The sequence below is a fragment of the Urtica dioica genome, chromosome 2 (assembly GCF_054948205.1).
Source record: "Urtica dioica subsp. dioica isolate 48M chromosome 2, U.dioica_male_clone48M_v1_H2, whole genome shotgun sequence".
Taxonomy (NCBI): Eukaryota; Viridiplantae; Streptophyta; class Magnoliopsida; order Rosales; family Urticaceae; genus Urtica; species Urtica dioica.
The window spans coordinates 46,672,783-46,697,280 of record NC_142757.1 but is presented as its reverse complement, the minus strand read 5'-3'; the positions used below and the strand labels follow the sequence as shown (position 1 = coordinate 46,697,280).

Sequence of the window (24,498 nt, the reverse complement as noted above, 5' to 3'; positions counted from 1 at the left end):
GCTGTACAATATTTACCAAATTTGAGTAATGCTGATCTTATCCGATATCATTTCTTTTACTTGTTTGGGTTGATAAAGTGTAGAGAATACCATTTTTATGCTCTTTTTAGTCTCCAGATTTATGAAAAATCGATATGTTGATGAAAAATCGCACGAAAAAATCATGGAAAATAAAAAATAATTTTTCATTTCACGGAAAATCAACATTATGTCAATAAAACTGCACAGAAAAATTGTACACAATAAACTAATATAAAATAGTTTTAAATAAGGGCGCTCTAGATTATTAGTTTTTTGAAAACTTAGAATTGTGACATAACCAACGTTTCAGTAATATTTGATAATTAGTCAATCTTTGATGTAATAAGACATAATTACCCTTATTTTTTTCCCTAATTCTTTGCAAAAAAATAAATTAAATAAAAATAATTTATCTATACCTAAATACTCTCTCTCTCTCTCTTCGTTACATTTTTAGCCATAACGAAAGTTGAAAAAAACAGCATCGCAGTTATTAGTCTGTAATAACTGTTAATGAGTTTATGGTAGAAACATATTAATAGTTATTACCGACTATTAGTTGAAGCAGAAACCTATTAACAGTTATTAACGACTATTAACTGCGTTTTTTTTAATGTGTTTTACATTTGTCCATGACTAAATTATGTGACGAGAGAGTGAGAGAGAGAGAGAGAGAGAGAGAGAGAGAGAGAGAGAGATAGAGTGAACGTGAAAATAAAGAGAGAGAGGGAGAGAGAGAGAGTGTGTGATATCTGAGATCCTAATAATTAGAGATTTTGAATAATAAATTAGATTTTATTAATTTCGAAAATAAATTATATTAACTAATTAATAAGAGTAAAAATGGTATAAACAATTTGCCACATAAGCAGAATGGCTAGAAATAAATAAAAATTTAAAACGTATGACTAAATGAAATTCTTAAGTTTGAATAGGCTTAATCAGTTACAAATCTCTTTAAATAATGTCAAAATATAGGAAATCAGTTATCAAATAAATAATTTTCGTCAAACTAAAAAAATGATTAATATATGAAAGAAAAAAATTTGAGGAAGAAAATAATAGATTAAAAAATAGGGTAATTTAGCAAAATAGCCAAATCAAACCTTTAAAATTGCTAAATAGCCAAGGTTTTGTAAATACTAAGTAAATAGCCAGATATCATTTAAGACATATCTGAATTTACTAAAAAACCCAACCTTTCCCGCCCATGCACACGGTTTACTTTAAAAAAAAAAATTAAATGAGGTAGCGTGTAACGAAAAACGAGGAACATTAACTGCAATTGATTTCCGAATATCTCTCAACCATTTTCATACGCCATTAAGAAAAAAATCTCCCAAAAATATTTCAAATCCTCTCCTCTCTGCGACGAACAGGGTACTCCATTTGGGCGACCGACGAACAAGAAAAAATTTCCAGACCACCTCTTGTATACCGACGAACAGGTATGCATGTGTGATTTTTTTGCAATTGAAACTCTTATTTACCAATATTGAACCTCGATTTACTTCTTAAACTATTAAAATGTGTATTTTCAGCCTCGATTTACTTCCTAAACAAAGAAAAAAATTTCTTTTTTGGATTCGATAATGAAATATACGGTATAGAACATTCATCTCCCTATATATTTTGAGTCCGTGTATTAATTGGCTATAATCCCAACATTTACACATAACCCTGTTCATGACCTCAAAATTTTGGGAAACCGACTATTGTGAACGAGTTTGACGAATTAATCTTGATATGTTTGTCAATATATTGATGTGTGGTTAAATGAAATCAGGTTTCGGTGTAAATGTATGGGATTAAATATTGTGAATGCGTTTAAAATGGTTGTGTGATTACTGTTAGAATGGAAGAGGTTTTGAACTTTTTTGCAGTAAATCAGAGTAAATATTGGCAGTGTCGAATAGGTTTTGACGAACTATGCAGTAAATTTGAGTAAATCCGAGGTTTTAATCCTTGGTTTTGACAACAGTAATGGTTGTTAATATGTGTAGTAAATGTATGTAAATATTAAGGACTTTTATTTTTGGATTCGTGGAAGTGTTTATTTACGCATATTTACTGCATAATTTGTCGTATCCTGAACTTATTTTCATAGACAGTTTGAAATATGATTAAACAAGATTGCATTTATTTCAGGGCATAACCACTTAACTCACCATGGCAAGAACAAAAACTCCAGCTGTCAAAAACAAAGAGCTAACAATTACACCCTCTTCTGAAGTTGAGGTAAATTTAACGTTTTATGATATGTTTCAATAAAAATTTTGGCCTAAGAATATTTACGACAAACCTATTTACAATGATGTTGCGTAATGATATTGTAGGTCCCGGCAAAACCTCCAAGAAAAATAGTTAGATCCCGTAGAGAGAAAACAGGGAAAGGATCACAGACTACCCACACCGACCACAAGGTAAATTTCAAGATAAACGTTGACATCATATGTATTTATGAGTAGTTTGAAACTAACTTGAATTTACAGTTTGGCGAGCTCATAATCCCAAAAACAATCTGGGATACACAGCAGCGAATAATAGCTCACTCTCAGTTTGATATACTGTATTTACTCAAAAGAAGCCTGACAACTGATTTCCAGAAGAATTTATTCAACCAAAGGACCATTTGGAAAGTTCCAACACTTACAGGGGACCACATACCCTAAAAAGTTAATACATCTACTGGTCTTATCACAAGTACATTCTGAGGACCCTACTGAACTCCTTTTCAACATAGGGGGTAATGTTTTGGCATTCAATGTCTATGATTTCGAGCTCTTTTCAGGTACCCACAATTTTAATTTTTATTTACATAACTTTATAATTTATAATAACTGAGAACATGAGAATTTTTCAGGATTGAAATGCGGGCCAATTCCTGACATTGACAACGACTTGCGCCCTGACAACCCTATCAAAGATGAGTACTTTATGGTGAGTGGTACTCAAAAAGCAAGGTATTTACTTGGAATGTTGTCCGGAAGCTTTGGCGGGAGTGATGAAGATAGGATTGCCCTGATGAATGTGTGCATCCTAGAGCTTATGGTGTTACCAAGGGAACTAAAGGTCGAAATCAATGATAAACACCTTCGTATGGCGGCTGACCCTCAACTGTTTTCTTCATATCCATGGGGCCAAGTCAGCTACAATGCACTATGTGCATCAATGAGGAAATTGTAAACTGGCTGTGTTGGTACCAAATGATTCAACATTGAGGGTTTTCTTCAACCCTTAGTTGCATGGGCATTCGAAGTAATTCCAGAGTTTGCAGCTCAAACCTTCACAACCCGCCAACCAGAACATAACATTCCAAGAATGTTAAAGTGGGCGTTTGATTGCACCCCAACCTACGATGAGCTCAAAGTGGCCGTATTCGAAAATTCCAAGGTATTTACTATAACATAATATTTATGTAAATATTTTAGTGTAAATACTAACAAAAATTTGATTTGTAATACTACAAACAGATTAGGATAATCCCCGTGATACCTACGGAAGAAGAGTTTGCATTGGGATTCGAACCACGTGATGAATCAAAACCCACTCTACGACATCCTCCTAGGGACAATGACATAAGTCCGGCATCCAAAAAAGGGAAATCAAAGGTCACCAACAACGCAACTTCCTCAAACAATTCAGCTCCGAAAGATGTGAACGAGGAAATCCAATTTCTCAAAGACGACTTAGATTTTACACATCGCAGAATGTATAAAATGCAAAAAGAAATAGAGGACGTTAACGAAAAGTACAACAAGTTGGTGGAAATCGTAAACAAGTTTATTCATAGAGAGGATAATTCCCCTCATGCGCCTAACAATACAGTAATCTCCTAAACATTTACTAATTACTGTATTTCTTGTATTTACACTAATTACTGTATTTCTAGTATTTACAACAAACTTTTAAACAGGTTGAAGGGACACCCAACAATAACACCGAAGACGTTATCGCGCACGATAGTGATGAAGAAGACATGAACGAGGTAAATAATAGTACCTGAATACGTTAATATACTTAATATTACATTGATTAACGTTGTGAATTTTCAGGTTGAAGTAAACCTTGACAAGAATACCGAACCTACTGCTCAGATTGAAAAAGAAATGACACAAGTAAATTCGGCCCAATCAACTATATTAACATAGAATAACATTGTATATCTAAATTCATTCGTATTTACATATGCACACAAGCTGAAGACGCCACCGTTGTACAAACCAAAGTGACAACAAACATCGCGGCACAACCTAATGCACAGCTTGAACAAGAAGTATTGGAAGAGGCAATCAAGTCATATCAATTGACATTGACAAAATTGGTATGGAAAAATGCTACCTTTTCAATAACATCAACCAATGGTTTACTTATTTCTGCATGAAACACCTATAAGAATTATATTGTATAATATTTACAACTTTACAGATGAAAATGAGGTCAAAGAAAGATAAAAATGACAATCAAAGAGAGGAAGGACAATCATCAATTCAGCCGGTTGAGTACGTAGACGTAAACATCCAAAAAGAGGGCACGGTAATGTTTGTAAATAATAAAACTTCAATAAAATTAAATCTTCACATATGACTAGTAATTCTAATATTTATATGAACCAGGACAATGTGGAGCATGACATATCGCCTCTGTTGGGACCAGACAAACTAGTGAATTACAGTCCAGTATGTTAAACAAGTTTATATTTACAACTAAAAGATTTTTGTAAATAAATGATTAAAATATTTCCAGGACTCATTGAAGAGATTACAAGATGATTGGCGATATATGCTGGATAACGTTGACATCGTTGCTGCGACACAGGTCCCCCAGGTTGGTGACAATAAAGCTCCAACCGAGAAGGACGAAACAAGAGTGAAAAAGCGTCTCAAGAAGAACGGCGAACCAGTTGCAATGAAGCTTGCAGTCAATGAGAGACCTAAACGCGTTATAAAGAAACCAGCAACGCTACATTCCCCATATGTCACAAAGAAGAAAGGAAAAAAGCAAGTTGATGAGAATCCAAGCAGCCAGCCTAGTTTCTCACTCAACATCGACGATGTCTAACCATTTATCTTGCTTTTTAATTCAACATCCGGATTTTCAAGTTAATTCTAGTACTAATTACGTGTATTTTGGGTTTTATGTTTAGAAACTCTTTTGGTATTTTGGATTGTATGTTAATCCAAAGAAACATACATATCACTAAACTTTGTCATTTCTAAGACCTATATATTATGATGTTAAACTCTTTTTTTGCAATCAAGACGTATGTAAATATAAGTAAATAATCTGTCTACGCATTGTAAATGAACATTCAACCATCATTATTTACATAAGTTTACTTATCCCTACATAAATCAACCAAACTTTAACAGAGTTATTTACAACTTATATATATTAACAAATCACTAAACTTTGCCATTTCTAAACTAAACTTTGTCATTTCTAAGACCTATATATTATGATGTTAAACCCTTTTTTTGCAATCAAGACGAATGTAAATCTAAACTCTTGTAAATGCACATTCAAACATCATTATTTACATACGTTTACTGAACCCTACATAAAACAACCAAACTTTACAAGAGTTATTTACAACGTATATATATTAACAAATCAGCGGTTTGATCATATTTACAAAGGTGTACTTAACCCTATAGATATCTATTTACTGTAGTTATATGTACAGAGTAATTTATTATTTTAAAATTGTAAATAAATTTCAAACAAAAGAGTTCAACAGCTTTATTAGTAAAAAACAATAGTTCAACAATAAATAGCATCTTAAAAAAACAGCAGCTAAAAAACAACATGATTACACACATCCTCTTTTATTGTGACCTAGTTGTCCACATTTGCTACATCTTTGACGATATGGCTGAACTCTTTCCGACTTGGAACGAAACCTTTTCTCTCTAGGTCTCCCAGCTAAACGTTTCTGAACTGGTGGTGGTATTGTCACAGCATCTGCTGGCAGATCCCAAACTCCATCATGGTAAACAGGAACTACATCTATGGCATACGTTGCACAATAATTTTGTTGAGAATAATATGCAGGTACATAATCAATGGGCCTCAAATTCCTACGATATAAAGCAGCTACAGCATGGGCACAAGAAAAGTCTTCTAGTTGCCAATAATTGCAACTGCAATATCTAGTATTGGTCTCAACAATCAAACGTCTAGCACCGTCAACAACTTCAAACTGACACTCATTAATAGCATAAACCTGTAAATAGTTGAACGTTAGTAAATATCAATGTTATTTACAATGATTTACACAACATTCATATAAACTTACGTTCATAGTCCTTGCAGCTTCTTGAGACTCAAATAGCATCTTGAGACCAGTATTTGTAAGGCCGGATCGCGTTTTAGGAATGAGAAGTCTTTTCTTATTGAACCAATCTTGAATAAGGCTACGATAACACAAAACCAACATGGCCACAGGCCAACCCCTTGCTTCTCTCAAAACTGCATTCAAGCACTCCGAAATATTGGTAGTCATCACATTAAACCTCTTTCCTGGAAAATGACTTCGTGACCACAGTTCTGGATTGGCCCGCAGCAAATATTTTTTGATCTTTTTATTAGAGCACGAGATAATGTTCAAAAAGAAATCAAACTCTTTCGGCGTGTAAGCCTTAGCACACCTATAAAACAGAGGCTGAATGAAAGACTTCCCAAATTTTGTTTTCACATTAGCCCATAAGTGTTGCATGCATATAGCGAATTTGGCATCAGGAAATACATCATGAACTGCCTTAGGGATTGACAAATTTCTATCCGATACAAATACCAAGTCCTCCTTGACTCCATAAACATGCCTCAATTGACCAATTCCAAGATTTGTCATTTTCAGAATCAACAATACTAAAAGCCAGAGGGAACAAATGATTATCCCCATCCTGAGCAGTCACCAAAAGTAACGTACCATGTGATTTCCCTTTCAAAAATGTGCCATCCACCGAAATAACTGGCCTACAATACTGGAATCCATGCACCGACGCCCCAAGAGCCAAGAAAAAATATTTGAATGACTTATCAGGATTAACTCTGTAACACAATATGAACCTGTGTAAATATAAAACAGTAAATCGGTTATGATATATTAACTGCCAATGTTGTAAATAAATGTAAATACAAATGCAACTCAACATATATTTCCATAAAAAAACAATGCAGAGAGTGATACTTAAAACAATAATCGAAAATACCTGGGTTCTTTTCAACAATCAAATCACCAATTATAGGTAAATGACTGTATGATTTCTCGTAGTCACCACGCAACTCTTTTAGCACCTCTGCATGTCCCTTCCACGCCTTGGAATAACTAGTATCAACTTTATATCGAGACTTCATTATTTCAACAACACCAACTGCTGAAAATTTGTCAGCCATTGAGCCCCTAAAATCATCTTTAATACACTTGCTTATCAACGACGACGACGCCTGCTTATGCTTATGAACAATAGAAGATCCGTAACAATTATGTTCTTTTACAAACGTCCTAATAACCCAGATATTTGATGAAGAACATACAGACGCTCTCATAATCCAGCAACATCCAACATTCAAACATACAATAGTATATCGAATTTGCTAGATCTCTGAACCCGGAATTCAAAGTTACCACGAAGTGCAATCATGCTCATAGCGGCCACAAGAACATCCTTTCGCGTAAATACGTTATTGACATTAACGTCAAAATTCATTGGGAAGTTTTTCAAATCAAGATCATCGTAATTAACAGTTTGTAAATCATTTAAATTACATACTGTATTTACATCACCTGAATTGTGAATCTCCCTCCACTGGCGTTCAAAAAGCTTAACTGCATTATAACACCAACGTAAATATTCGTAAATAAACTGTGATAAACCTCAAGAATGAAATCAATATTAAAAAACTTTCATCACCTGACTCAAGAAGCGAAAAACCAGACATGGCGAGAAGAGAACTGTAACAACGTTTGAAAAATTCTGGGCTTTATGAACAAGAATTTAAATAATAAACGAGGGAATAATGTAACAAGCCGATAATATAAAATATATATATATATATATATATATATATATATATATATAAAGAAACAAATAATATACAACTTCCACGCAAATTTATTCCCTAAAATAAAGGAAACATAAATTGACCAGATCACGTTCAGATTATATTGGGAAACAATTCAAATAAATTCGGGAAAACATTTATACCGAAAATTCAAAAATTGTAATTCAAAATTCAAACGCACATGGACAATTTTCGGAAATAAAAAAACCTATTATTCGGCCACGTCATCAGCCTGGCTATTTACTTAGTATTTACAAAACCTTGGCTAAATAGCAAATCATAAGGTTTGATTTGGCTATTTTGCTAATTTTTTGTAAAAAATAATATATAAAAATGTAAATGACGCTCCAGTTGGATAAAAGGCTATTTGATATGGCGATGCAATATTTTTCAAGTTCTTTTTTATTTGTATTTTTAAATTTTTATTTTCTTTTGAATGTATTCCATTTCATTGTGATGATGAGAGAGAGAAAGAGAGTCTAGGACTTGAGAAACCAGTTCGTCATAGTTTTCCCAAGTTGATAGCAAAAGTTTCCTCAGCCTTGTTTTGAGAGGGTTTGAGAAGCTTGAGGGGATGGACCCACATGAGCGACTGGGGCTTGAAGGCTAGTGGGCAATGGGAGTGAAAATGAGGTCCATGTCGTTTTGAAAATGAATCCACGGCAATGGGTCTTAGCCGGAGATTGGAAATTGCAGAGGGTTCTTGAGGTTCGGGACTGGCCTTGGTGAAAACTTGAGATTGATGAACTATATATTCAAGGACGTGAGGACTTGGCACTATGATTGAATGAGGACTAGGCCTTAGCGCTGAAGACTTGGAGCTGGGGTTGACTGAGGACTAGGCCTAGGCCCTGTGATTGGCCGAGGGCTAGGACTTGTCGCTAAGATTGGCTAAGGAATAGGCCTTTTCGCCGATTAGTTAGAGTTGTGATTTTCCGAGGACTAGATTTTGGAGCCGAAGACTTGGCACTGGGTTGGCCGAGTCTAGGCCTTGGCACTGGGTTTGCCGAGGACTATATCTTAGTCCCGACTTCCCTTCACGGCAAGGAGTATTGCCTAGCCTTAGGAATCCCACATAGAAAAGAGAATGAGAACTAACAAGGTTTATAAAGATCACGAGTTACTCCTCTCATTACCAATTGATTTTGAGATGGAGCCTCATGATACTTTCACATGGTATCAGAGTCCATTAAGCACAAACGGGTATCCGATCCAATCGTTGGGATTCGGCACAAGATGAGTGAACGAAAAGAATCTCACATTGAAAGTAAATGGGAACTAACAAGAGATTATAAAGGTCATGGGTTACTGCTCTCATTACCAGTTGGTTTTGAGAGGAGTAGCTCATGACCTTTATAAGCTCTTATTAGTTCTCATTCACTTTCGATGTGGGATTCCTAACACCTAGTGCCAAGGATCGCCGAGGGTCTTCGAGCGCCAATGATCCGAGCCCCCAGGGTCTTTGAGCGCTGAGGACTTGGCGTTGTGCCGAAAACTTCCCTTGCGATGGATTGGAGACTTGGTTGAGGACTTCTCATGCTATGGACTCTTCTTTGTTGTGTATTTGATCATGCTGTTGAGGATCTTGACTTTATGGACTGGGCTCGTGGCTGTATTATTTTGGGAATTGAGACAAATCTTCGGGCCGTTGTTGTGTGTTGTTTTTTCATTATGGAAAAATGACGCTACGCCATTTGCTATTATGGTTGTTTAACTAATTTACAAAGTTAAGTATTACTGCAATCAGTTAAGCAAGCAAATAAATAAAATAGTAAAAAAAAATAGACAGAAAGAATTAGTAATGTGGAGGGCGGTGGTAGAATACAAATCACTATAATTAATAGAGGTATAATGAGTCAAAGTCACATATTTCCTCTCAACTTGTATCTAATATATCATCTAAAGAACCTTAATCCCAACTTTAGCTATCAACTCTATACCAATATGGTGTACACAGAGATTGAACAAATGATCTCCCTCTCTTGTTGATGATGGACCAAAATAATAATCTCTGTGTTGTGTTGGTATCGATGGTCGAACTACCTACGGTTCTCTCGTTTTCACAGTAAATGAGACAAAAGAACTAATTTTTACCATCTAATTTCTTCCTTTTTTCCTGCTTACTTTCTTTATTAATGTTCTTAATCGATGAGTTGTTTATGGTGATTTAAAATTTCCCAAAAGTCGTATTATATATGATGTACAATTATCATCAATGTTTGACTAATGCGAATCTTATCCCAAATTAAAGTTCTTCATGCACATGTTGAAAATTGAATATGCAAAATTACTATAATTTTTGTAATTTGGTAGTTTTGAACTTTTGATAAACATATCGTCTTTAATTTGAGACTATATCTCAGTTGTATTTATTTGATAAGTAATTGTTTGGCTTCTTTCCTATCACATGTCAGACTCAAATTTATTAATTTTGTCGGCTTCCACACGGTTATATGGTTTACCGAAGTCTTTTACAAACTAATACAACGATTCATAAAACTTCAAAGACTCGTGTGCTCTTTTTTCTAACCGAAGACTTCCTTGCAGTCTGAGATTTTATTTATTCATTTATGTTTACGAAGACGTTGGTGCATGCTGTACGCGATTCTAATAAAAAATTCATATAATGTAATGCACCGCTTTCAATATCCGAACGATATTTGTAGCCTTGACTTTTTCACAAAGCATTCAAGACTATTAATTGTTGAAATAAAATTAGGCGACTAGCGAAACGGTGTCGGCGATCTTGATAATTGTAATTGTGTACTTTTTTATTATTTATAATTAAATTATTTATTGAATATAAAAATTGGCATAGAAAATTTTACTAAAATAAAAAATAAAAATTGACAGCTGATACATAATAAAGATTAAGTTTTTTATAAGTAAATAAAAAGGTTTAAATAAGTAGAAATATACAAAATAATATAAAAAAATTCAAGAATCAGCTAATCATCATTCACCATTGTTCTAAGTTAGAACCAAGGTTTAAAATATCGTTGCCGATATCCATACCGAAGTTCTGATTTTACGGATATATCGAGTATCGACGGATATTCTATAACAATTTAAATACCGACTACCGATTATATCTGTGATATATCGGTTACTGACGGATATATCGGCAGAAATCCTATAACAAATAAATATTTTTAAACAACTAAATATATATATATATATATATATATATATATATATATATATATATATGTCTTGGAATCAAAATTATGAAAATACAAAATCAAATACTACAAAGTTCATGACAACAACTAAACACAAAGTAGACATTACAAAACATAAGAAACTGTTCTCAAATGCTTAAAAAGTAAGAAGAGTAGAAGATTACAATCTTTGAAAGTCCGAATCAGTTGTAGGTTGAGTGTCGAGGAGGTTGAAATGTGTGGGGTTGCACCAACTGACCTTGACAGTATTCTGGCCACGACATGTGTGATGAATAGTAGTCGATGTAGGTTTTGATGTGCATTTCATAGTTGTACTGATCCAGGACGATGAATAAGTTGAAGACAGGAAACTGTTCATAAATATTTTCCATTCTGGTTGTTGAGTATTGAGGTTGAGCCTCAGATCCCGAGACCGACATTGAATCATATTGAGAAGAAATTTGATCAATATCAGTAGTCGACGCAAGAGACATGGGAGCTGGATAAGCCGGTTGAGTGCCAAAAAAATAATCAAATGTGAATAGCTGATCTGACCTATCAGTTGGACCAGTATCTTCACCTCCTCGGCCAAAACCGCCGACATCACCTCGAGTACCAAAGTCATGTCCATCTCCTTGGCCCCTTGGGTCAACACCAGCCCAACCATATCCACCCCCGTAATCACTACCGAAGCTATATCCACCACTAGCATATTCGACACATCCGCCATGTGAATTACCACCATAAGTACTACCCCCGTGATTACTACCACCACCAGTACTACCACCATCGTGGCCAACATCGTCCCGCATAACTCGATCGACTTCAACACCTAAATTTCGTGCCTCGGTCGCTATTTCAAGATTAGGGTCACCAGTATCGTCATCGAGGTGGATTGGTCGAATCCAATCGAGGATTTCCTCGCCTAGGTTTTCGTTACCCACCGTCGCCATCGATCGTTCGAGGATGTCATAAGGATCTTGCCTATCAACCATGTCATTCACAGCTTCAATGTCTCTTAGTTGCAGTTTTTGGTTGTAGCTACAAAAAACAAGCTGCTCCAAGCGTTTGTAAGCCAACATGTTCCGTTATTTCGTGTGGATCAATGCGAACGTACTCCAATTCCGCTCGCATGCGGATGATGATGTTGTTTGGGACAAGATGCGCATTCCCAAATTTCGCATGTTGGACATTCATGCCAAAAAATGTTCCACCATTCGGTTGCAAATGAAATTAAATCATATACCGTGTAATTAATAACTTCATACTTATTATGAAAACTAAAAAAAATAACGTAAATGGTGGCATGTTCGCTCTTGCAGCTATGGCAGCTCGCTCTCCTAATCCACCCTTTGCATGTAATCAACGTCGATATTAAAAACAAGCATTTGCTTACCGCTTTGCCAATATCAGTGTAGTCTTCACGTGGATGCAACTTATCGTAGACTCTAGTCACCATTTGCATATATTCGCTACGCATCTCAACATTGGGGTTGTATTGAAGCCTTGAATTTAGCCAATGAGCTGCTTCATGTAACGGATGATGTAGTTGCTTCTTCCACCGTTTAGTCACAATGTTTACCACACATTGTTTGCCTTGAAGGTCGGACAGACGTGAAAACATCGACTCAAACACGTTGTACATCATTCCGAGAGTGGGAACCACTTCAGTGTCCACGACACGTAGAGCTGCGTACATCGGCTCGTAAATGGAGCAAACCATGTCAAGGGAAGTCCAAAAAGAAGAGTCCATAACCGTTTCCTCCACAGCTTTACCGGCAGCAGAATTCTTGAGCTTCGATACTTCTCACGATTCTGATATGAGCATGTTTCGCAGCTGGACTTTCCCAAGTAGTTCGTCGCGAAGCGTGTCTTCCCAGGGCGAATAAGCTCAGTCGGGCAGAATTCTCTCATCGACGCTAACGCGTTCAAGTAGTTATAAATGAACTTTGTAATGTTACGGGCTTTCGCAACTGGTCCCGCAATAATAGAACGTTTTCCGATGTCCTCGAACATGAGGTCGATGCAATGTGCAGCGCACGGCATCCAATACACTGGGTACTTCTTCATCAACTCTTTCCCAGCTTTGACATAAGCCGAGCCATTATCAGTAACAACTTGCACGATGTTGTGCACCCCGATTTCGTCTATGACGTCTTTCAGCACGCCAAATATGTACGCGAAATCTTTTATCTTGTTCGACACATCGATAGACTTCAAGAATACCGTACGTCCAACGGAGTATACCATTACGTTGAGAATACTCAACTTCGTGGTTCCAGTCCAACCGTCGGACATAATGGTACAACCATATTGTTCCGACATGGGTCGTTGTGCATCCACATACTTCTTGAGGTCTTCAACCTCCATCGGCAAGTACACGGATGATATCTCATAAAGCGATGGTATAGGCACACCGGGACCTGTACGACGATAACATAAAAGATTATTTTCAAGCTTGCTACAACATAACTAGTTTTATAATTAAGCATTTAAAAGAATGTCCTACCCGCTTCAGCGACTCCAGCTATCATATTCTTGAAATGATGCGATTTTACTTTGTTGAACGCGATAATTGCGTGGATGAAAAATTTGCTAATTAGGCGACCTACAAGTTTTTTCTTCAGCGGATTCACCAGCTCCGGAATCCTTTGTTGCTTCGCACTCTCTGATCGATACAAAGACGGGTCGAGGGGGCACTGCCCCTAAGCCTTCCCTGGGACCCTCAAACCCCCTGAAAAATCTTTCTGAGGCTTCTTCTTAACGGTTCTTTTTTAATTTTCTTAATAGTTCTCTTTCCGCTTCGGCGTCTTTATCTGAATCTTCAAGATTTTGTGTCAACCTTCGACCGACGTTAATATCAGAACTCTTCTTTTTCTGCTTATTTATGGAGCTTTGTAGAAGCAGTTGTTGCATCTCTTTTCGAACATCGGGAGGAACTTTATTACATGCTCTCGCATTTTTATTGGGGTCATTACCACTCAAGTGATATTTCATTCGAGTAATCCCACCACCTTTCATTTGCCAATCACAAAAGTGGCATGTGAACATGTTCGAACTCCCCTGGATGGGCTTACAATACTTTCTTACCCCTTCGTCGGTCATTTTTGTACATAAAAAATTCACAACCACAATATCACAATTCATAATTCGCAATTTCTTAATCACATATCACAATCACAATCACAAGTTTTGATTCCCAATTTATATCGGCAAATTTCAATTTCACATATTCCCGTCCAAAATCATAAATTCTAATTCACTCATACAATATCACAATTTATAATTCGTAATTTCTTAATCACATATCACAATCACAATCAGAAATTTTAATTCACAATTTATATCGGTAAATTTCAATTTCACGTATTCCCGTCCAAAACCCTAAATTCTAATTCACTCATACAATATCATAATTTATAATTCGCAATTTCTTAATCACAATCACAAGTTTTGATTCGCATTTCCTAAAATCACAATTTATATCCTAAATTCACATATTCCCGTCCACAATTATAGATTCCAATTCACACGTCGAAATATCCTAAATTCTACACTAATATAATTTTTACACTAACCTCGTTTGAATGAAGATTATAGAAATTTTCAAGTCGCCGGCCGCCGTCAATTTGGGTGGCGGGTCGCCGGAAAAATGAAAAACCCGCCGAAACTTTAAAAAAAGTTGGGGATCTGAAAGATATTCATATAGTAATTTCAAATATGCAAAAAATTTCAACAAAACTTGAGTTAAATCTATCTAAAAACGAAAAACAAAACTTAAAAAAAAAGTTTCCATAAATTCCGGGCTTCATACACTTACCAGTGATATCCGGAGATATCGGTGATACTCTATAAAAATCCTTCTTCGCCGGACGATATTGCACGGAGATGAAGCTTGGTCACCGATAATCGCCGATAGAGCATAAAACTTGGTCTTCGGTGAACGATATTTTCCGAAAAAAAAGTGACGATTTTTTTCAAGATTTGTCCGATATTTCCTTTATTTATACTCTCCAAAATATCGCGAGATTTTGAAAAATCGGTGGTATATCGCGATTTTTTGACGATAAATTATAAGACAATAACGTTTTATTGAAGATTTTTTACCGAGATTTTTCAAAAAAAAGATATATTGGCAATATATCCCTATATATCGCCGATATTTTAAACATTGGTTAGAACAACCAACAACCTGGTCAGTGGACTTCCTGGTTAGAAAAATTCAAAAGGCGAATAACGAAAATTTGTGACTACATTCAGTTGAATAACGAAAATTTGTGACTACATCCAGTTGCAAAATAGAATTGATTAATTTTCAACTTATTGGTTTATTTGTGTAGATATGCTGTTGGAGTGGGGTCATCAAACCAAACGGTTTTAACTTTATAAAATTTGTTGCCACAAACCAATTTTATATTTTCTTTTAAAATTTTAGTCAAAATTTCATTTTATTAAGAAAATAGTTCATCAAGGTGAAGTAAATTCAATTAACTAAAATAATTAGTTATATTTACTTCGGCTAGGTTGAAGTAAATTAAATTAACTAAAATAAGTAATTTAATTTAGTCTAATGAACTATTTTCTTAATAAAATGAAACTTTGACTATTTTTTAAATGGACAATTAGGTCAATTGCCCGATAGCACACCCTCCTTTTTAAAAAATAGTCAAAGTTTCATTTTATTAAAAAAATAGTTCACCAAGCCGAAGTTAATTAAATTAATTAAGTTAACAGTTAATTTAATTAACTTCTGCCTAGTGGAGTATTTTCTTAATAAAATGAAAATTTGACTATATCTTTAAAAAGAGCTAGAGGATTGATTAATTGCAACAAATACTTTTTTTAAAGGAACTATTGGGCTACTGACTTAATTGTAAAAAAAAAAAAAAAAAACAGTTTAAATTGTAATTTTTTTTTTTTTTTTTTTTTTTGTGAGAGGTATAATATTAATTATTTACTTGTCAAATCAGAGCTAAGATGATTTAGAAATTAATGCTCACAAAGTGCTAAAATTCACTATAAATTTGTGAAGTTAAGTGGCAAATACACTTAAAACTAAGATGGATGACAAATTAATGTTCAAAATCGTCATAAAATCCATTATAAATTTGCATGTGTAGTGGATTGGAATGCAAATAGGGAAGTGCAATGCTAAAAGTTCAATAGAGGTTGAAAATCGCACTTTGTACACTATATCCACTATATACGATCTCCATCAATAAACATCTGGTCTCCTATAAGGATGATCCAGTGTTGTATAGACACTATGATGCACAAAGATTCATCTCCACCACACATGCCGCCTCCGCCGTCTGTCCGGGCGGGTTGGTTGGTAATATTTTCTTGACATTTTTTGGTACTTAAATTTATTGAACAATTATTTGATAGAAATTTGGAGAATGTTTTGTAAGCGGTTAATAGTAATTGCATGGATTCTTATCGGGTAAAAACGTTTTAGACGAAAGTTATAACCAGTTATAATTGTGCATTAAACGTTATGTAACTGATAAAAGAAGATAAAATCGTTTTTAAAATATCAAAACGGATATTTGCGCATTGCACATTTTCTAGATTTTAGGGAGAATTACAAGTTAAACTTATAATATTGCAAGCTCCTCTGTTGGGCCTATATTATTGACTACATTACGAGCTTGTTTGCACGGCTTGTGTTAGTTTATTGCATGCTTATTTTTTTTACTTATGCAAGGTTGTTCCTCAGCTGAATTGGGTGCGAGCTTGTTGCTCAGCTGTATATATCGCGCACTATAAATCCTTTTTTAGGATTTTAATCAAACCTTAATTTGGTGAAAATAATTAAATATTAATATATAATAAGAATTAAAATGCGAGAAATGATCTCGGCTTTTGTAGATATAAAAAATGCGAGTAATGACCTCGGCTATAGATAAGAAACTTGCTAGAGTTTCAAATTATAAAAGGTATATTCATTATAGTATAAATATACTCTGTCCCTTATCCCTTTTTAATTAAAAAAAAAAAAAAAAAGAAGATAGCTGAACCCAAATTGGGCTTCCTACTTGATATATATATATTTTTTTAAAGGGATGAACCTAGTTTGTAATTCGTTACATCTTTGTATTTGAAATACACTTTGAGGTGTTGAATATTCCACGATTTGATGATTCGAATGCGTGTCTCGAGCTCGTACACCACTGGTTGCACCATCTTGCTCATCTTATTTGAGTATTGTTAGGTTAGTTTTTTGGCATTGCTAAGTTTATTTTGATGATATTGTATGACAAATTTAGAGAATTGATTCAGAATTGTTACAACCACAATCCTAAACTTCAGTTTATGTCAAATTTTCTCCTATTCTGGTGAATTCGGATTAGAATTGCAGTGAATATCAGGTTATTATTATGGGAAAAATGAAATTTAAAAATTAAAAAAAAAAAAAAGCTAGAAGATACCACGGCGCTTCTAAGTCAAGCGCCGTCTTGAGCAATTACAAACCGCGTTTTATTAAGAAACCATGGCGCTTCATTGCCAAGCGCCGTCTAATCTAAAGTACACACGGCGTTTTATGCATCAAAAACGCCAACCCCAGAAGAAGAACAACGACATTTGTGACACGCCGCAACAAATATACGAAACATACGACAGCATTTATTAGTAAAACACCGTTGTTTCCTTTAGTCCACGTGTTGTCCGACATGGCCTATAACAACCGCGTTTTTATCTACAAACGCCTTCAAAGACATACGACATCATAGCCTTTTACGGCGTTTTCATGAGCACCGTGAGATATGTTTTAAGGCGTTTTTAGGATGCCGTGAATACCCTTATTTCTACTAAATATTTAACTATGTCGTGTTTTAAAAACCGTCTCTTAGCATGTGCTACCGTTCTGTTAGCCTTATATGAACTTGAATTTAAAGTTGTAGTGCCGAGCCGCAAGTTCTTTATGTCTTTGTATCCTTATATGGGCGTGTTCTGTTTTCTCTTCAACGAAATCAAGAGTGTCTTTATATCACTTTGTCATTTGTCTCCTTTTTTTCAGGCAAAATATGTTTTTCATATTGATACTTTGATATGCGGTGGTATCAAGGTTACCATTCCACAGGCGATCGAGTGAAAATGTGGTTTCTTCGGTAGCTCGTCTAGGCAAATTCCTATGCCCCCACAATGCACCTAGCAATTCGTCATCATACCAACTTCCCTTTTTTGTATTCAAGTCTCTTAATCAAACCTTGAACTAAACTCTTATTTAATGACTCGTCTCCTCCCGGAAATACTGATAGGTGCATTTTATATGCGTTAAACTCCTATTTTTCGATTTGAATTTCACGCGTTCTTGCTTGACTTTTAGTGTGTATAAAATTTTAAAAATTACATAGTATTACTTCAAGAAGGAGTCCTCTTGAAAATTTTCTTTTGCAGCTTCAAGGTTTTGTATTTCTTTAACCGGATACTTTAGGTCACGAAGCAGGATAATAAGGGGCATTCTTCTCATATATATAAATCCTCTTCACTTCAGCATTGTGAAAGCCAATCTCTACTTTGATCTTCTTGATGATTCTTTCACGCATGGAAACTGGGAGAGACAAAGATGTACCTGGAAATGGAAGGAAGAAGCTGGAACATCTCCTGCATAACTAACACAATCTCCTCCCTGAATGTCATTTACATGCTTTCCCATGAATATGTTGTGAATCTCCATTAAAAAGTAGAGGCTCCTGAGAGATATTTTCTTTACTGGTCTTCATATGGGCATGTTGAACAGTGAGAAGCTCGTATATAAGAGAATGAAGCCCAATGGGGTAATAGATCTTTGCTGAAGGAACATGTGCAGCGATATGAGTTAATACGGTATACCTAAAATCAAACTTTCTTTTGGTCCAAACAACATACATAAAATGACCAACGGCTCCTGTGACCCGCTATACGACAAATAAGAATGGAGTTGAAGGATATTTGAACTATAAGTGTAATATACTAGTTTTATGGGTCTTATATGTTAATGATATTCATGAATGCTAAAATTTTAAATATATTCAATGGATCCCCCATGTATAAATGTATTAATGTAGAAGTGCGATGAGTAGATGATGAATGAAATAAATATAATAAATTATAAATGAGAATATGGTCGTTGCATGCAAGATAAATGAAAGGTATCATTTTTTTTTTTTTGAAAGCAGCTTTGCTGCGGTGGGGATTGAACCCACGACCTCCACACAGGAGGTGGTGTGGAATTACCACTAGACTATCTTAGGTACCACAAATGAAAGGTATCATTAAATCTACACATTTCATTTTCCTATTCTTCTTAGACTAATTAAATGAGATTAATGAATTGTGAAATTGTGATTGATTGATAACAGCATCACAATGATTAAGTTTGGCTGTGCATAAACCTATTTGGCAAGCCATTTCAGTAAAGAAATATTCAATACACATGTCATTTTGTAGAATTTTCTTAATTGAAAATCTAAGTAATAAACTGTGTACTTTATTCTTATTGGTTAATTTTTCACAAAGATTGAAGATATAGACTGTGTGACACAATATAGGAGAGTAAGTCTTCAGGCCAAGAAGAGGTTTAAGTGTTGAAATCCAAGATAGATGGAGAAGAGAATATTGTACATGATTTGAGTGGCTCTAAATGGCACTCGGGTTTAAGGTTTAATACACACTTTCATTCGTGCTTTAATTTTCAAAATAAACACCCTCTCTCTCTCTCTCTCTCTCTCTCTCTCTCTCTCTCTCTCTCTCTCTCTCTCTCTCTCTCTCTCTCTCTCTCTCTCTCTCTCTCTCTCTCTCTCTCTCGATACTTGACCGTCTGTAATAGACAAGCTGGCCGAGAATTTCAAGTAGTCGAGTAGCTAAGAAAAAATGAATTTTAATCACTTGTTTTCCTTGTGGCCACACAAAAATTCTAGATCATAATTTTTTTGGGTTTAGTTGTAGACTCTTCTTGTGGTCACTCGTGCACATCAAGCAAAGCCAAGATCAAGCAAATGAGAGGTGTGTCCATAATCTAAGAGCTTCTTAAGATCAAGCACGCTTCAAGAATTTGGTATTCTTTAAATAAATCATGCACCTTGTTTAGGTTTTATGGTTTCTATTTGATAGAGCTTAGAAATTTTTTGTAAGTTCGCTATGTTAGTCGTGTACATTAATTATTCCAGGTCCATACAAGGTTTAAAATTTCGGGGTATTTCGGGGAAATTGCGTGGAAATTTCGTTATTTTTGGGATTTCAGCACAAAAATGAACATTTATCGTTTCGCGTATTTTTTTCGTCGGCATTCCCAGAAATTTCGACCGTGCCCACATTTTTTCATGCCTTCTGTGCAAAATCAACAATATTTCCGTCATTTCTTGAGAATGTCGCCGAAATTCCCGTAATATTCCAACTGTTTTGTGCCGACAGTTTGAGTTTGTGATAAAATCGAATCTTTTTAATTTTTTTGGAAAAATCTTGCTGAATGAAAGATGTGTATTTATGTTGTGTGGTTCACATATGTTTCTCTCAATTTATTTTTTAATAGAATCCAAATTTATTTGACATTTGAGACTTAGATTTCAAAGTTAGAATGTGTTTTGAACTTACTATTGAGTCAATCTACTATTGAGTCTTTTTTTTATCTATGTTGAACTTAGTATGTGTTTTGAACTTATCTTTGTTTTTGAACCTATTAAGTGTTTTAGACCTTTTGTTTATGTTTTTTTTTATGATATGTGAAATTATTACGTGTGTTAAGAGACTTGAATTTGGAGTTTAAACTTATTATGTGTGTGTTTGAAAATTTTTTATTTGCTATATTAAGAATTATGCAACATTATTTCCGTCGGCATTTCCGTGTTTTACCGAAATTTCCGTCGGCACCGCAATTTCCGTCGACATTTTTTTAAGCAAATTTCCACATTTTTTCCGTCGCAATTCCCATCGACCACCGCAATTTTCGTTTTTTTAGACCATCGACACGAAATCGGCCGTCGGCATTTCAATCCTTGGGTCCATATAAATTAAAGAAGAAAATTCAATTAACTTAGGTTAACCTTTAACCGAAAATTTAGGTTAAAGGTTAACCGTTTAACTGATTTTTTTTAATTAGGTTAACCGAAATTAACCGAATTATTTTAATATATTTTACTTAATATTTAAATTTATTTAAGAAATTAATGCCTTTAATTTCATTATAATTAAATTAATTAGTAAATTGATATAATTAATTTTTAAAAAATTATTATAAATTCGTATATAAATTTTAATAAATTTCAGTTTAACTAAATTAAATTTTGTTAATAGATATTATTAATTATAATTAAAGTTAAATTAATTCATTTAATTTGAAAAATAATATATATATATTTTTTTATTTAATAAGTCTTATAATCTAGGTTAACCGAAAATTAACCGGTTAAAATTAACCGAACGGTTAATTTTAACTGAAATCGTGGTTAAAATTAACCGTTCGGTTAATTTTAACCGGTTAATTTAGGTTAAAAAATAAATCAAAAAGATTAGTTTAACCGAATTTGCATCATTAGGTCCATATAACCCTTTCAACAATTTAGATGTTCGATGTTTTGGATAAAGACAATCAAGAATACATGATGACCAGAGACGGATATGGCAATACTGTAATTAAACACACACACATACATATATATATATATATATATATATATATATATATATATATATATATATATATATATATATATATGCGCGCGCGTGTTTAATTACTGTAGTAACATTGAAATCGTTGTTTTGTATTTGGATAAAAATTTATGTTACACATTGTAGAACTCGATTGAATAATATTGTAGTTTAAGAGAAATAATTAATTTATTTTATTTTATTATGAAAGAGCATAGCTAATAAATAATAGTCAACAATGATAACCAATTAGAGTTACCAATGCATGAGCTTAAGTAAATAATATAAAAGAGAAAAACCTGTAGCATCTCAGTGAATTACAAGTGATTCGATTTTTCTTACTCATTACCATATCAATCATATTACAACTATTAGCCACTAAAGTATAAAAATGACATTGAAATCTTGGGAAAATTAGTCATTAAACAACTGTGTATACATTGATCACGGCCAGAACAAAATAATAAAAGCCATCAAATTAATTGACACAACATAGCTAGCGTAGCTTTTTTGAAAGAGAGGTGAAAATTAAATAAATCCACAGAATTAAAGCCTGGATGGAGTAGTACTGGGACTGGGAGTTGTTGCCATTATTTTCTCAAACTCCTGCTCGAATCTATTCATGACCTGCTCGGGCAAGTTTATCACTGCAAACATCTTTTCCTGCCCTTTAATGTCTTTGTATTTTGTTAAATAACAAACCCTCGGAATCTTGGCGACTATCGGTGTTTGATACACCGGCGAGCCCCACCCAAAATTGCATTCTTTCAAATACCTTAGGTCCGAGACAAAAAAGAAACCCTTCGCATCAGCCCGTGGAAGGCCTCCGAGCGCGATAAAATCTGCAGCTGAACGCATGTACTCAATGCTCATTCGGTTTTGAGCTGCTTTCAGAAGCTCCACTCCGTATGCCAACGGTTTCTGACACAAATCCTTAGATTTTGAAGTTGCGCATGGGCTAAAAATAGCGTTTCCGTAAAACCCTAGAGGAATATTAGCCCTGTACAATTTATAACCATCGTTAGTTTAGGTTAGTTAGACTTTGCTATACAATATAATCTTGGATTAAGTATAGAGCAAAAAATAAAGCAAGTTTTCTACATTACTATCTTTAATCATGCCAAGATTAGGGAAAAAAAATTATTAAAAGACAAACATATGATGGTCTATATCTTATGATTTCCGCTATTGATTCATTATCAGATCTAAGGTTTTAATTCGGTTATTGATCCACAAAAGAATAAATAAATAAATCCAAAGATAATATCCGGTTTGTTAATATTTGTTACAAATTTTAGTTATTTAATTTATAATTCACTTACTTGTACATCTTATTACGAGCATCAATTGCACCTGCAACATAAACTTGCTCATTATTGTCTAGCTTCATAGCTAGAATAACACATTTCCATAAGCAAGCTGTAATCAGCTCGTATGTTGTGCATTTCGTGAGGTGTTCAGGGAGATCTTTGCGCATTCGATTGACATAATCGGAACTTATGCAGAACCGGCGTCGTAAAATTTCATTGGTGTCGTTGTCGTCTGGAACCAAAGTCATATCTTCCTGAAATTTGTACTCATGGTGTTCGCATGTAATTCGAGGCGGATCTCGGGCGTTCAAAAGCTCGCTTTGCCAAACCGGAAGAACATAAGGAGCCTCAGCACCGCGAGCTATCTCCGCCACCACATTTAAGAATTGTGTAATCCCATTCCCGTCACACATCAGGTGGTTAAACCGTACGGCAAGAATGAAACCGCCACATAGTAGTCGAGTCACCTGCGAAATGTGTCAATAGAAAGTTAAGTTTATTTATGTTATCATTGAATTCCATAGTATTCATAACAGAAGAGCTTGAGACTTACATATTTAGTAGTTAATATCCCTTGCAAGAAAATGATTGTGTTGGATATTAAATAGATGTATCCTAAGAAATTCTTGAATAGTAAAGGACCTAACAACTCCTATAATAGAATATAGGTCACTCCTATCCTTTCATAATCAATCTATTTTAAATTCGACCTCATGATATTTAATTTGCTATCAATATCTAGAAGCTTAAACCAATACTGCTTAAAAATTGATGACTTCCTGCCGAAACTTAATGAGTTCGAAAACCGCTATTTCTGCGAAAAAGTGACCTTATTAGACCTTTTCATGTATTTATGTTCAATCACAGTTATCATAACAAACCCAGAGATTATTTTCTTTTTCGAAATAACGCTGCTCGCAGTGAGACGCTTTAAAATCATAAAATTTTATTTCGAATAAGTCCAATTTTACTTTTTCACAAATAGAATAAAAATACTGGCGTTTAGAATTTTTATTTTTTTAATAAATAAAAGGAACACTTTTTTTTTTAGGGAAAATAGATGGAATACTTGATGTTCTCTGGGCAGATATAATACTTACTTGTAATACGTTTCGGTCGATGAGTTATCTCTCTCATTGTAAATTAGTTTTCATATAAAAACGTATTAGAGTCGAACAAAACCTAAGCCACAAATGTTAAAGATTAGGCTTCCGATGATGAGTCAATTGTGAAAGCTTGTTAAGAATCTCACATTGAAAATATCAATACCATAGACTACGACTAACGATCAGTTATGTGATTATTGTACA

At 34.4% G+C, this 24,498-nt stretch overlaps 3 protein-coding genes across 3 annotated transcripts; 1 reads left to right on the top strand and 2 right to left on the bottom strand.

The window, feature by feature from the left end:
- The first annotated feature begins 4,219 nt into the window (after window positions 1–4,219).
- On the top strand, window positions 4,220–5,140 carry LOC149405048 (uncharacterized). Its single transcript, XM_089601655.1, has 4 exons — window positions 4,220–4,345; window positions 4,450–4,557; window positions 4,638–4,700; window positions 4,840–5,140. The coding sequence occupies exons 2-4, from the start codon at window positions 4,450–4,452 to the stop codon at window positions 5,080–5,082; spliced, it is 414 nt and encodes a 137-aa protein (XP_089457781.1). The 5' UTR covers window positions 4,220–4,345; the 3' UTR covers window positions 5,083–5,140.
- A 427-nt stretch (window positions 5,141–5,567) lies between these two features.
- On the bottom strand, window positions 5,568–7,419 carry LOC149405047 (uncharacterized). The gene is made up of 5 exons (XM_089607755.1): window positions 7,236–7,419; window positions 7,009–7,092; window positions 6,320–6,891; window positions 5,925–6,247; window positions 5,568–5,577 (listed from the first exon to the last, which is right to left on the bottom strand). The coding sequence occupies exons 1-5, from the start codon at window positions 7,417–7,419 to the stop codon at window positions 5,568–5,570; spliced, it is 1,173 nt and encodes a 390-aa protein (XP_089463881.1).
- Window positions 7,420–18,688: 11,269 nt separating this feature from the next.
- LOC149405046 (alcohol acyl transferase 1 allele RGb-like) lies at window positions 18,689–23,601 on the bottom strand. Its single transcript, XM_089607754.1, has 4 exons — window positions 23,201–23,601; window positions 22,448–22,878; window positions 18,898–19,044; window positions 18,689–18,825 (listed from the first exon to the last, which is right to left on the bottom strand). Exons 1-4 carry the CDS (start codon window positions 23,599–23,601, stop codon window positions 18,689–18,691), a joined length of 1,116 nt encoding a protein of 371 aa, XP_089463880.1.
- Between the last annotated feature and the right edge of the window lie 897 nt (window positions 23,602–24,498).